General features: G+C 40.1%; 1 protein-coding gene across 4 annotated transcripts in view; it reads right to left on the reverse strand.

Annotated features, from left to right (window-relative positions):
- CCDC102B (coiled-coil domain containing 102B) overlaps window positions 1–15132 on the reverse strand; it is a 420613-nt gene that overhangs the window by 57862 nt on the left and 347619 nt on the right. The window contains exon 8 of one of the 4 annotated variants that reach the window (XM_025192831.1): window positions 5028–5081. The exons of the other annotated variants lie outside the window; for them this stretch is intronic. Within the exon in view, the coding sequence (XP_025048616.1) occupies window positions 5051–5081 (31 nt within the window). The 3' untranslated portion in view covers window positions 5028–5050. Of the gene's footprint in view, window positions 1–5027; window positions 5082–15132 lie in introns of those variants that run through there. 4 annotated transcript variants of the gene reach the window in all.

Genomic DNA, 15132 nt, shown 5'->3' on the forward strand with positions numbered 1-15132 from the left:
GTGGGGGGCTCTCCACAAGCCCCGCGATGCCCCTACCACTCCCCCAGCCCCACCACAGCTGCCCTGCTCACCCCAGCTCTGGCTCTTTAAGAAAAAAACAAATGGAGAAAAGCCTCTGGCAGCACCTGCTGAGTTGGGGCTTTTTTTTCCCCCCAAGTGCAGGGGTGAGCGGGGCAGCCATTGCCGGGCTGGGAATACTGGCAGGGGATGGGCCTGGCTGATTTGGAGATTCGGCAGTAGCCAAAACTTCAAATCAGATTCAGCCGAATCGATTCAGGACAGTGATTTGAATCAATAAATCAAATCACTGTCGCCCAAATCGGCTGAATCTGAAGCGAATACTAGCCGCTGCACACAGGCCTACTAATCAACAGCACATGAACATGACTATTTTTTTCTGAAATAGCTGTTTTTGTTTACTGTACAATTATTAAAAACTTGTCCTAGAAGCTAGCTTCTGAGGATCACTCAGAAACTGAATATTAAATGCTAGTAATGACTTACTAGAGAGATTATTTTTAGAGGATGTTAGTTTAACATGTATTTCTATTGCAGGCATTTGAAGAAAATATTTTTGAGAGGAATCCTTGTAGTCCCTCTTACAGAAATATAAAATAGATTAAACAAATGACCTGCATTTGGATATCCTGGGAATAACTGAAAATTCTAATAAAACTGCCTAGTATGCTGAGCCTCATACTGATTTTCCAACAATAAAAGCAGTTACATTAAATGGAATTATGCATGTATTTAGTCATCTCACATTAAGGTTCTGACTCTGAAGCTTTGTTAGATAACTGAAAAATCCTCTTTGACTCCTAAATCATATATGACATGAGCTAGAATGCTCCTCAAACCACATTCTAATGCCAAACAGAAGTTCTCTGCATGTCAGATCTCTCATTCAAACTATAACGAGCAGAAAACTCTTGCAGAAGTGAATAAATATCCTTATTCTCACTAAGGGAAGGGAAAAATAGAGTAGGAAAGTATCTGAATAAGAAGCAGTTATTTTTTGGTGTAATTTTACCCTCCTTTAATGTTCATATGTGTATCAAAGTATTCACTTTCTGCATATTCAGAAATATTTTAAACAACATTAACATGTTTTTATTATTTCCCAAAAATGCATTAGTAACAGTGACCCAGGTAAAAAAAAAAAAAAAAAAAAAGGTAATATCTTAGTGATATAAAATAGTGGCAGAAACTGTCAAGATGTCAGGACATAACAAACTGTATAGAAACCAATAGTAATCTTGGGGCAGAATGTGGATTTCCCAGGTCCGACTCATTTGCTCTAAACTTAAATCCATCTTTCTTAAGTATCATATTCTTATTTTATATCTACCACATAACAGCAAAAAAAGAAATGAAATAAATTAAAAAGAGAATTCACACCTTTCAGAACAACAAAATCCTAAAGCTAGCTCAACATTTTTTGTGATTTTTCTGTTGACTTTGTAAAAACAATGTAACATACTCTGGCTGTGCCAATGTTTAATGTCCATGTTCCCAAATATGCTTTATCAAGAGAAACAGATGTTTTTGGATAAAAACGACGAAGAATATATAGGCTCTTTTATTTAAATAGTAACAAAATGATAGCCATTGTGGTCTGTAGGTCCCTAAATATTAACAATTCCAATAGATCCAAACACAATACAAATATTCTGTCATAAACCTTTCCACAGGTTCCCCAAATATATTTTCATGGGTTTGTTGTCAACCACATTGATGCATTCCAGAAGGACAAGTCAATCTCAAAATCAATATGCACAATATGGGGATCGTAGGAAAGTAGGGCTGTAAAGGACCCCACAAGATCATCTAGTAAAGTCCCCTGCTCAAGGTGGGATCATCCCTGACTAAACAATCTCAGGCAAGTGTCTGTCTAACCTGCTCTTGAAAACTTCCAAGGATGGAGATTCCTCATTTTCTCTAGATAGCTTACTCCAATGCTTGACCACCCTTGTACTCAGAAAATTTCTGTAATCTCCAACCTAGATTTCCCCATGCGGCAGCCTGAGGTCATTGCTCCTAATCCAGTCCCCTACAGTCACAGAGAAAAATGCCCATCTCCATCTTTTCTGTAACCATCTTTCAGGAATTGGAGGAATTCTGGACTTAGTAGTAACTTGAACTGTTCCATTTGGTAAACTATTGCATAACCTGATCCACATAAACTTCCCTTTTCTTAAATTCACTTTATATCAAAGGCTGTTTCTTTACACCATTAACATGCCATTTCTAGATTTTTGTATAACCCCTTTGTATTTATTTCTGTACCATAATCAGATCCACTTGCAATCAGATCTTTAAAGGATAAGCAATTACTCTTCATAAAACAATTCTCCATATGCCAAATTAAGCCTTATCCACACCATCCAAATTAGAAATTCAGATGAGCAATTACAACATTTCTAGGAGGCTTGGAGCATTGTTGTAACCATGACTGTCAAGGAAGTGCTGAGAGATGAGACTTTTTTGTGATATCTGTTATTGGATCAATTGTACAGTTGAGAGAGCTGTTGGACACGCTTTTGGGCATTAGGTGTCCACGAGAAGCTTGTCCAACAGCTTTCCATATGATACAGTTGATCCAATTACAGATATCACAAAAAGTCTTGCCTCTAAACTCTTTTAGAGCATAAGCCATGTCATTATGGGAAGACCTGTAGTCAAGGAGCCTGAAACTTATTCTACCCTGGTTTATGAGATAAAAGGATACAGCAAGTATCAGAACACCTTCTTTGTTCTGATATCTATATATTTATGTCAGTAATATCAAGAGTGAAGTTGTTTTCCTGATAAAATAATTTATCTAGTTTGCTCATGGTTAAAATAGTCAATGGTTAACTATTTTTTCATGACCTCTTCTCCCTGCCCCCTACACCTCCCATTCTGGAAAAGTAACTTGAAGGTAAAAGATGATAATTTCATCTGATAATTTCATGAGTAGGTCTGGAAGTGTAATAAGCACTCCAAAGTTATTATAGGCAAAAGAGGTGGGGGAGGGGAGGGGGGGGAGGCAGGGGGCTTCCTATCGAACTTTGAATCACTGACTATAATAACATGTTCTGTTGCTTTATGCGTCACACTTTTTTTAAGTTAATATTTGTAAACTTAGCCTCAAAAATGGGATTTCATTCTGTTTGAATCACTTTGTTTCAGACACCCAAGATTCACATTAATTTTTAAAGAACTGCAGAAAACACATTACCATCCATCAAACCCCTAATAAAGAGCCAGTAAAGTTAAAATTAATTCTTTTTAGAGTGCTTAGGGTTTGACCACGGCCTCCAGTATGTGGTTGTGCATTACTGCATGCCTCATAAAAAGAGAGTGGAGAACCACAAGAACAGTAGCCAAATTAATGCTAATGGAAGATGCAAGAGAAATTGCTGATGTAATAAGACATGGCCATCTATTTACATAATTCACGACCACTGTCCACCTACCTAAAAGCCTTTAGCATGCCAGTAGAATCTCATGTGATCTTCAGATCATGGTATTTTATAGCTCACACTTGAAATAACTGCATTCTGTCAGTACATGGCTCTGCAATAAGCCCAAGCCATGACTTTTGCACTGTGAGTCAGCACGTAAGGGAAATTTGCTGGCACTTCGTGGCAAGCATGTCAAGGGGCCACAAGGACAAAAACAGAGTTAAAGCTTAAATTTAGCAATGAACGATGCTGAAGTCTAAAAACACAAATTACCTTCTGCATGTGGGACTGCAGCTCAACACAACCATCACAACATCTTTGGAATTACACATGGACCTGGCAATATCAGATTTCAAAAGGCATGACCATCAGCATTCAAGCATATTTTGAGGAAGGTCCAGCAAGAATTCTAACATCAGAGTTCTATAGTGTACGTATAATCATAATTCTGTAATACCCTAAACTTGAGCTTAGAAAGAGCTCTTGTTTCTGGAATGTGTATACATTTAAGAATTTGTTAGGCTTTTTGCTATGCAGGTGAGACAAAATACAGATGCCATGTTATGTTTTGCTAGCCATAACTATTAATGTCTAAAAGTTATTTAAACACATTCTCCTTTATCACCTGACTTTCAACTAGTGACAGCACAGAAACCACTAAGCTCATTTTTCAAAATCAAAGGATTCTGAAACCAAAAGGCTTGGGAGTTGAATTGCCTCTTATGGATGCATTAATCAAAAAGAAAAATAAAACACCTGATAGATTTGACCATTTAGATGATTTGAAAGTTCCTCAGCTTCTGCATGCAGTTTTTCCAGATGTAATCTATTTCTTCTGTTTTACATCTCACGCCAGTCTTTTTCTGACTGTTTTCTTAATGTCTAAACTAAAGGAAGATTTGAAGATTAAGTGCTACAAAAAAGAAAGAAAAACAAAAGAAAATCCCCACCCAAATCTGAATAAACATCTAAAACCATTAGAAGCAGGCCACTGAGGAGTGTTCCTTCAAGCAGTTTGATGGGTAAATTGAGTTTAAATGATTATCAGAATAACTGAGCCAAAGAAGTAGACAGGGAGAAAAAAAAAGTTAATTGCATTAGTAAGTACATAGGAGTTTACAGTTTAGTTACCATCCACTATGAAAAGGCTACAGATTAGCACTAGAATTTATTTATTGTACTTTATACTGATCACATTTTCTGCATCTGTAATAAGGTCTTTTAGGCAATGAATATATGAGCTGCCAAATTAGGTAATGCGCCTAGCCCCAGGATCTGACCAATTGTTTCTTATGGATTATCAGGATAGGAAAATGTCTTTCTTGATTGATTCTACTAAATTCCTGTTAAGTAACCATTCACCAGGTAAAAAAAAGAGCAGCAGTATGCACATATCTCTTTGGCTATTTTAATGTAATTTGCTGCTGATGTCTCCAGAAATGAGTCACTATAATTTATATTCACATTATCTACTTGCAAGTGAGTGGCATTTTTTATTATAATACTCCCACTGAATATGACTAAATAGAACACAAAAATTATCTCCAAGACCAATTTGAAAAGTTTATTGAAGTACAGGACCACATATTTGCTTTTTGGTTCCATCACAGGGGAAGGTCTAATGAATATTCATATCTGGAAAAAGAGAAAACAAAACTTTTTACCAGGAGTCATGAGAGAGCATTAGGATGCCACAGGTATTACAGTTCTTCTGCACATCCCTTTTGAAAAATACGTTTTTTTGTAACCAAGGGACAAAGCAGCCCTTTTCTCAGTTGACCAGAATTACCAACTAATGCTATGCAATCTCCACACACAGAAAACCTCTTTCTTCCTTTCCTGAAGGCACTGCTTACTAAACAAAAGTAAAGCTGAGTGAAAATGTAGCAAATGGCTCTCAATAGGACAAGTTATTTTTTTCATAGACGAAAAATATTGTTTGAATATCCAGAATGAGGTAATAATGATCATAATGATCTCTTCAGCTATGAGCTCATAAATAGGTCTGGCCACAAGACAAAAATTCTGTTTCAGAGTTTGATGCTTTGTTTCTTTTCCAATGTAAAATGGAATGAAGACTTTTAGAATTTTTTCCCATGACAAACAAAAACCAGTGAGCCCACAATAGATACTAGTCTACCTGAATCAGGCAAAGCGGAAAATTGAAGTTAGGATATTCACTTGGGAGACTGGTCTCTTTTTGCATAGAAGATGCATAGAAGACCTATCCTGGATTTGAGAAACCTTCCCAAGAAACTTTTATAACCACATCTGCTGTGGTGATCCAGCAGTCCCTGATGAAAAATCATTCGACTGAAAGTGTCCGATCTAGTCCCCAACTCACAAGAAAAGATTTTTTTTGTTTTGTTTTAACAATTAAACTTGGGTTGAACAACAAGAAGCAACAGGGGTGCAGGGCTGCTCCTATAGCTATGATGAGCCTGCAAGAAGCTGCTACTGACTGATCAATCATATTTGTTTAATAATATACAGGCATCAGCTGCTCATTGTGGTTATATCTACCTGTAGCCTGGCAAAGGTTATGAACTACTCTGTAAAATTACATCTATAAAAATGATAAGCAGCAGTTCAGTTTTGATTGGAATCTGTGATGAGGCTGGTGTCAATTCTTGTCTTGCTGAACTATTTGATCTTCAGTTTTTACCTTCATTTGTATTTTAATTTTGACCCGTGTGTGTGTTCTCATTTCTTTCAGCTATAAACTGACACAATAGGAGACAACACTGCAAAGAAGATAAATCCATTCCATTACAGCTTCAGCTACAGATTCAGCCAAAACAGAGCAGGCATCAGTCCCAATTACAAATTCAGATGGACAAGGCCTTACATTTCTGTTGACCCTCATTAGAGAAACAATAGAGTAAACAAAGGTTTCTCTCACATCCAGAGAGCTGAATACAGCATGGGCAAGCTGAATTTTTAAGCCACTGCCAGGCATTGAGAATGCAAAGCCACTCTGCTCAGTTGAATACTCCACAAAGAACCTCACCTGACCCAAACTGTCCAAATAAAACATGTCAGGGTGGCCTTTACTCCATCCATATAATAGGTGATGTATACACTGCCCTAGTGCACATTCCTAGCTGATTGCAGAGAAACGCTCTCCACATCCAACCTTGCACGCCCCACAGTAGGGTGGAAGGTAATCATATATATTGCACTGACATGAATCTAGTTCTGGCTTCAGATTATTTAGCTTTATAAAAAAATATTTAAGAAATATCCAAATCATATCACACTTAGTTTGGCAATAAAGCTCAATTAGAAGGTATTAGTAACTGCTTATGCATTTTTCTTTCATGTTTACTTTTGCATTTTTCCATTTTGCAAGTGCAAACATTCATTTTAAATTATTCAGATAGCTCCCTGTGTTATAAATTAGAAATGCCAGAGGAAACTAAGGTTATCAGGCTATGAATATGGTAGTAGCGCTGAAATATCCGGTTAGATGCAAAGTTCGGATGTCAGTTCTTTGCATCTGAAAGATAAGGACAATTCTAAATTTGAATATTGCTTTGTGGAAACAATGTTAGAACAGCTCTCATTCATTATTCAGGTGTGCTGTGAAGCATCATGTAAATCTGACCTTCTGATTTAGCTAGGTTTCTTATTTGAATAAGCGATTCACAGATAGTTATATACAACCTGAAATCATTCATGGCAAATCTTAGAATAAAAGATTTATGAGGAGCTCCATTTTTAAAGCCCCTGTCCTCTTAGGGAGCAGATGGCACCCAGATATATTTTGGGTTTTCAGAGAGAGCTGAAATTATAGAGGTTCTGGTGTTGCTGCATGTGTGTGCTGTTATTTTGTGCATTGTTCATCGCACACAGCAGGCCATAACTTTGACATTTCCACATACATAAATGCCACTGAGATAAATAGGAGTTTGGTCCAGAAGGGCCTTGGAGGTTCTGGCTATAGAAATTTTGTCCTGCAAAATGCCGGAGTCCCAATTTTGGTAAGAAATCATGTGTAGATTTTGTGATCATTGAAGACAGTAAGATTTAGAAATTTATAATAGTCTCTGTTGAGGTTTCTTTCTTAGCCCAGGATCCGGTAATGACTGGTCCTAATGAATTCAGTGTCAAAACTCCTACTTCCAGCAGGGAGAGGATTTTATCCTATATCTTGACAGCCTGGCATTTTTCCCATTAACTTGTCTCTCTCTTCTCAGGATGAATGTAAGATCCACTATGAAAGCCCATTTTGTGACATCTGCTTGACCAGTGTGTGCCAACTTCCTGACTCCACAGATAGGCCCATTTTATATTTGAACTATACATTTGCATTTAAATTACTGCTCTGGAATATGGGGAACACATCACCATTTAACTTTTTTCCTTTTATTAAAAACTCATACTATCAATATTCAGTTAGTGTGCTTCCTCCTCTTATTAGCACAGCAGTACAGTGAGTTAATTAGTCATTTTAATAAAATGTGACTGTTTCTTAAAAGATAATTATTAAGCAGAAAATTATGGCTTATCAGCCAAATATTAGCTTTTCCTCTTGAAATTAATTTTAAAGTTGATTTGCTCCTATAAAAGACCATTAGATGCCTTCAATGTTATAATATTTTCCCTTCCTTGTAATTTTCATCCTAAATTTGACCACCATTTTTTCAAGCCTAGTTGTGGTGCTAATGTATTAAACAAACCTTACCAGAATCATACATTTTACTATGAATTTATACTTTTTCATCCTATGTCCAGGAAACACACAACTTGGCTTAAACAATAGTGTTTATTTAAATTACCAGTTCAATGCACAGGATGAGCTGACATTTTTAATCTTTCCGTTCTCTGAAAGCTCAACTTGAAAGTCAAATAGCTGATGATTTATCTAGTGACAATGACAAAGTATCTGGAAGATGAAAAGGCTAGCATTCATTATGATATATTTTCTAAGCTCCTGTGAAAATACTAATGAGTAGATTGCTTTAAGTCATGAAATAAGCTCATTTGTACTGCCACAATTCCTTATGTATACAGCCAGTGAGGGAGAGGGAGAGGAAGTCGATGAAAGATAAGATAAAGACGATGAGAACTCTTTCATCATTGTCTTGCGCTCCTTTGCCTGTCTGTATCCAGCTGTTACCACTCATCATATTCTTAGACTTTAAGCTCCTTGGGGCAGGGACTAGCTCTTTGTTTTATATTTGTACTGTCCCCAGTTGAATAGGGCTAAGGGCCTTTAAGACTACCAGATAATAAATTAAATAATGCCACAATGCTGTTGAGCATACCCAGACTCCTTCCCCTCCCTCCATTTCTCCTCTTCTTTTGCCCCCTGCTTGAATGGTGACTTAATAACACTAATAATAACTGATGTAATAGTTGATTCTGAAACAGAGACAAGTATGATACTGATGTAAGTGCCTTTTAATTTTTTTTCCTTTTAAGGAAGACATTTAACGTTATCTTTTTGGCAATATTCCACTCTGAATCTATTTCCTTTATAAAAAAAACCCTCTTTTCTTTCTGCTTGCTATTTCCTGCTCTGTCTCTTTTTGCAACATGAACATATTTTCTGTGTTGCTCTACCTAAAAACACTTAACAAAACCTGGGGTGAGTACAGATGTTCAGGGAGGTTAGATCACATTAAAAATGGCCACCTAATCTGACTTAGTTTGCCCAGATGCAGTCCTTACATTTAGATCCCTAGTTAGGTCCATCTATGTGCATCTAAGTGTGAAATGTACAGAAGTTCCAGGAAGGTTAGATGAGTGTAAAAATGGCCAACCTAATCTAAATTAATCTTTGATGTGGTCTAATTTAGATAGGGGCAGCCAGTTTTAGACCAATCTAACTATCCCAACCTCTCCACCATTCCCAGAGCACCCCCAGGACTGGGAAATCCCAGGCATTGGCCCCAGCCCTGGGGCTGCACTTTTTGGACTTGTCCCACCTGGGCATTGGGCTCTTTTTATCCCACTGGTCCTTTCCCTCACCCCCAAATGGACAACCCCCTCCATGGATCAGCCAGCACCCCCACCAGCCCACTAAAGCCCCCATCCCACAAGCTTCTTTCAGTGCCAGTTATATCAATATTTGCTGATACTGGGAACCAAGGAAGTAAGTCCTGCTGGTGGGGAGAGGTGGGAGGAATGGGAAGGTTTGCTGGAGGGGGATGGGGTTGGGGGGAGGCTAAAAATAGTCCCTGGTCCTAGGGGTGGGGGAGAGAGACCCCCATCCCCCCAAAACTCCTCACAGACCCTGCAAGGCCTTCTGATGCTGCCAAATCCTCCCATACCCCAGCAAACCCCAACAGACCCTCTCTGCTGCTATGATCTATTCAGGGTTGGGTATAGACATTCAGGGAGGTTAAGGGGAAGTTAAAGTCAAGTTAAAAATGGCCACCTGATCTAAGGTAAATAAATTGGGATGGGAGGACTGGTAGGAGGTGTGGGGTTCAAGAGAACAAGCAGGCTGGTGGGGTCACAGCCCCACCCCCCGTGATCACCACGCAGATGCTGCCTTCCCCCCCAATCCTCCCAAGCTCCACCATGGACCCTAGTTGGCCTTCCAATCTTCCCCAAATACCCCACTAACCCCCCTAGACCCCCACCAATCCCTCCTGTGGAGGCTGCCTGCTTCCCCAACCCCCCTGATCTTCTCCATGGATCCTGCCTGCTTCTGTCATCTCCGCATGGATTCCGTCTGCTCTCCAGATCCTTCTGATCCCTCTCATGCTCCCCAGTCTCTGCATCCCTCCCACGGATTCCACTTGTCCCATTACCCCCACTTCCCCCCCGATACTCCCAATCACCCCCACAGAGTCCACTAGGCCCCCATCCCCACAATCCCTCCTGTAGATCCTGCTGGCCACTCCCCCAATCCCCCTGCATACCTGATTTGCCACAAGCCTGCTTGTCCCCCTGATTTCCCCAAACCGCACCAGCCTTCCAATCCTGATTTATCTTAGATCAGGTGGCCATTTTAACTTGATCTAACCACCTCTAACCTCCCTGAATGCCTGTACCCAGCCCTGAATAGATCATAGTGGTGCTGTTCTAAAATGGAAAATCCAAACAAGTTAAAAACAAGCTGTTTTTGCCCCTCATTATGTTTGTTTTCTTTATATTCTCCAACAAACCTGCTATAAAACTGGCCTAGTAAAGCCCTCCCATTGTTAAACTGATCACTAATGATAATGAAGAAAATACTCAATCAAAAAATGCAAATATTGTAAAATAAGCTGACAAGTACTAATTCTAAGTTTTTTCTATTAAATTAAACAGTACTGTAGGTTCCCCTCAACAAAATGGTTAATATATAGTTTGGTATTCTAGGATGAAAATCTGTGTTTCCAACTGTGGTAAAATCCAAAACTTCAACCAGATTAAAATTCAGCTGAATTCCATCTACCATGCAAACCACAAACTGCTTTAGTCAAATTCTATGATTCCCTCAACAAAGTAGTAGTTCTTCTTTTTTTAAAACTAAATGTAAAGTTAAATTCCTAGCAAATTATTTACTCAAAAAACAAGAGTGAAGATAGTTTGTTCTATCTAATTTTTTATTTCTTTTTTTCTTAATTTATATCACAACAATAATTTCAATGCAACCTTTTGTACCTGTTTACATATTCTCACTATATGAAAAATGCAAACAAATTTACTTGGAATAGCTGCAATCCTCAGCTTAAAGAACTTGTTCATTTATTGCTGTCTAGCTCTTACAATAAAGCATGTTTTTCTTATTAAAATTATTACTAAAATATAAAGCTGTAGCATACACAAACTTTCCCTAAAAATAAAAGTAACTTGAAGAGAATGATATTATGCTGCAGTTCCTCATGATTCCAAATATAGAAGAGAAAGTGCATTGCTTGGTAACAGATATTAGGAGCGATAAGATACTACACACTGAAATGCTGTAACAGAAAGAATTTTTTTACAAATGAACCTTTATGACCACACAAAGATGAACAGATGGCAGGTACTATATGGATGCATACAGATGCTGCTGAAGGCAGATGACTATAGCTCAGGTTCAGGTTTTGAAGTAAACAATAATCTAATTACTGGCAATGGCTTGTCATTATAATGAGAGTAAACAGTAAAATAAAACTGAAGCATATTCATTTTCAGTAGCAGCTGCATGCTCTAATCAAACTAAACAATACTAATTATTATATGTAAATTGGGATAGCATAAAGATTTGACAAAAATAAACTGAATTGGTAGGATAATAGCTAGAAAAAATAACCTCCCCTTTATATGTAGGCAGCCAAAGGTACCATATGCTACAGAAAAATAGAAGAGGAAAATGTATTGACTAAGAAAATTCCACAGATTTCCTGCAGGTATAGGCATAAAATGTTCTATCAGGTAACGTTCTATTAGATATGTGCCTTTACATGAAAGAGAAATTAGCTTATTGCTAAAGAGAACTGATGGGTTAAAGACTGCCAGAATAGAGATAATGTGAGAAAATTAGAAGAATAATTACAATTTGGACAAAGATATCAGAAAGCAATCATTTTGATGAGTTAGTACACAGGGGGAAAACTAGCATAAGCCAGAAGGACTAATAGAGAATTCCTACATGTTTGTATTCACTGAAAATGAATTGTATTATTTACTGTATTTATTCAAACATAAGATGAGGTTTTTTCTTCCAAGTTAGCATAGGGAAAACAGACCTTTGTCTTATATTCACAAACCAGGAACCTCCCCCTTCTCCTACATTAAATACATTGGCTGTCATTAAACTACTGCTAGAAGGGGCATGTGCTTAGTCATGGAAACCAACTATGAAGTTGATTAAATGCTGTCCATGGTGAGCATGACCATAAAACACATGGCCTTTATTCAGTCCACACATTTATGGGAACCCTTTTTATTGTCTGTGTGGCCCTTAAAAAAAACAGGTAATTGTTCTCCACAGGGAACTGGCACTGGGCCTGGAAGTACTGCAATACTAGGCCAGTATTGGCCAGGCCAGAACCAGCTCTAATACCCTTGGTACCAAAAATGTTAAAGCTCAAGATGACAAAGTTTGAGGCATAAGGAAACACAGAAGACCTGAGTGAGGGGCTATATAGTAAAGGGCGGAGGTAGGGGTGTAAACACAACTAAGTTATATATGAAATACACAGGGGGTGAGGAAGTGGGAAGGGGGAAAAGAGGGGAGGGGATACAACACTTACACAACCAAGAATCGACAGGAGACTCGGCACTTAAATACTGCATTGGAGTAGGGAGATGGTTTATGGGCACATACACAGTTACAAATAGTAAAATGTGGGATACAATTGTGGGGGTAAGGAAGAGCCCAGGATTTAAACAGTTCTTAAAGTCCTTTAGGTGTAGAAGCAAAGGGTGGTCAGGCAGTCTCCTCTGCATCGCTTTTGATCAGCCATCTAGTGGGGTCCTACATTTGATCTTATCCAAAAAGGCCAAGATGCTGATGGGGACTCTGTGTGTGTCCCTGAAAACAAGAAAGCAGGTATTCCCTCCTCAAGAAACTAACATCAGGCCTGGAGGTACTGCAATACCAGGCCAGCAGTGGGAGGACCATAGTTGACACCCTCCCCATGGTACCAAAAATGCAGATTAGATTTTTTTTTTTAATATATGTCTCTCTCTCTCTCTCTCTCTCTCTATACACACATACATATATGTTGTGAAGGAGTGAGAGAGTAAATAAAAGCTCTGAGGCACCTTACATGCTGGGCAGGGGAGGTAAGGAGAAGAAAAGCAGCTGGCAGACACAGACAGGGAAAGTGAAAGCAAGCAACGCTTACAGCATGGCAGGCCAGCGGGGCTGCAGCTGGAGACCGGAAGGGAAGAGAAGCCATTACCATACTTCCAAAGCAACATCTTGCTCCGGATTGGAGGAGGCAGGCTGCTCAGAGGTATTTCCATCCGCGAAGGGGGACAGAGTGGTGTCAATTCCCTGCAAGCCGCAGAGAGAGGAGCAGCTGAGCATCCCGGAAGACAAATGTTGCAAAACCTGCCGGAGAAATGCTGTGGGTGCAACCCTGAGAAGGAGGCAGGTGGTAGCCTGCACACACAAGGCTTCTGATAATCCCTGGAGAGGAGTGACGGCTGAGGATCTGGAGGAGAGGCCAGAAGAATTGCTGTTTTCAGGTTACAGCCTTAGTGCACATGGTAGAGATCCCATGGGGACTGTGAATGCTCATGAGTAAGCTGGGGAAGGCCTGTGCGGAGCAGTGACTGGATTAACTGGGTTTTTTTGTTGTGATTTGGACATGAGAGCCTGACCCCAGGTCAAGGGGACATGGGCTGCGTCTGACAAAGAGACTGAGAGCAGTCGGGTTTTGCTTTCTCTTTTTTTGGATATTTGAGTGCAGGCCAAGGCCAGCCCTGGAAGGGTGTGCACCTAAGTAAAGCCAACTGTCATCCTGGTGGCTGAGGGCGGAACAAAAGACCAGCAGGCAGCATTAAGATCTGCCTGCAGAGAACTACTAGTGCCATCAGGAGAGGCTAGGGTGGGGTAAAGGGGAGGTTTGGAGCCCCAAAGAAGAAAACAGGGATGGAGACTGGGTAGGATCAACTTGGGCATTGCCTCCTAACAATATAATATCATCAAAGTCGTGGCAGGTGAGAAACATAAGACCAACTTTCTGGCAGACCAGGTGATCTGAAACCAAGGTCCACCCTGTCACCACCTGTAGGAAAACAAGCTCAGGGCAGTGGCAGCAAGCCCTACAACACCTACATTTGTCACACATATATACACTTTCTAGCACACTTTTCTTCCCATGCCTTAACTCACCCCAAAAAACCCATAAACCCATTAGAATACATGCATGCATGGACCTGTGCTCTCACACAAAATGCTTGCCAGCCTCCCTACCCCGAACACATGGTCCCATATGCCACACCCAGGTTACTGGGTTCCGAGTCTTAGTTAATCCACTGTCACTGTTACTACCACTGGAGGGTCCACTGCTGTTGTCACTTCTGTCCTTGTGGCTGCCTCCAGATCCAGTTGTCATTGTCCTCCTCACTGTCACTGCCTATTTCCCCACTGGGGCGTGCTTGGAAGATCCTGTGCCAAGTGTCTCTTTGCCAGGTAGATTTGGCTGTGTTCTCACTGTCCCCTGCTACTGATTTTAGGTAATAGGACTGGAGTTTGCTCAGCACCATTTTAACACCTCTAGGTTCATAGGTTTGTACATCAGAAGGTTTCTGGACTTCCACAGGGCCCTCTGATGCAGAACATGAACTGATTGAAGTAGGCTGACAGGCTCCCCTGGTGTTTGGTCAGGTGCCTGTACAGTGTTGCCTCTATTGACAACTGTCTGACCCCTGTTACTGCCTCACAGAGCCCCTTTACCCTTCTCCACACTCCCTTGGTGAGCCATAGGAGGTGGTCAGTATCTCTGTGGCTCATTGACAGGTTTCCCTCAAGCAGCTGGGTCTCACTGGCTGCCCTTCTCTATATCTCCAAGCCCTTACTGGGAGGGCTCAGTGTGCTACCAGCCAGTTCAGGTGTCTGTGGTCTTTATGCAGGTCCTTGTGGAAGATGTGTTCCCAGATGGCTTGGAAAGCATTGCCCACTGTCCACTGATGTGAACCCACCATAAGGAAAGAATACTGTAGCCCATCAGAATAAGACATGCCCATTGTGGTCAGTTCCCCTTAATGTCCCCTTAGTGCCAACTCTTTTCCAAGTCATGGTGAGCCA

This window comes from Alligator sinensis, unplaced genomic scaffold (assembly GCF_000455745.1).
Source record: "Alligator sinensis unplaced genomic scaffold, ASM45574v1 scaffold488_1, whole genome shotgun sequence".
In the NCBI taxonomy this organism is placed as follows: Eukaryota; Metazoa; Chordata; order Crocodylia; family Alligatoridae; genus Alligator; species Alligator sinensis.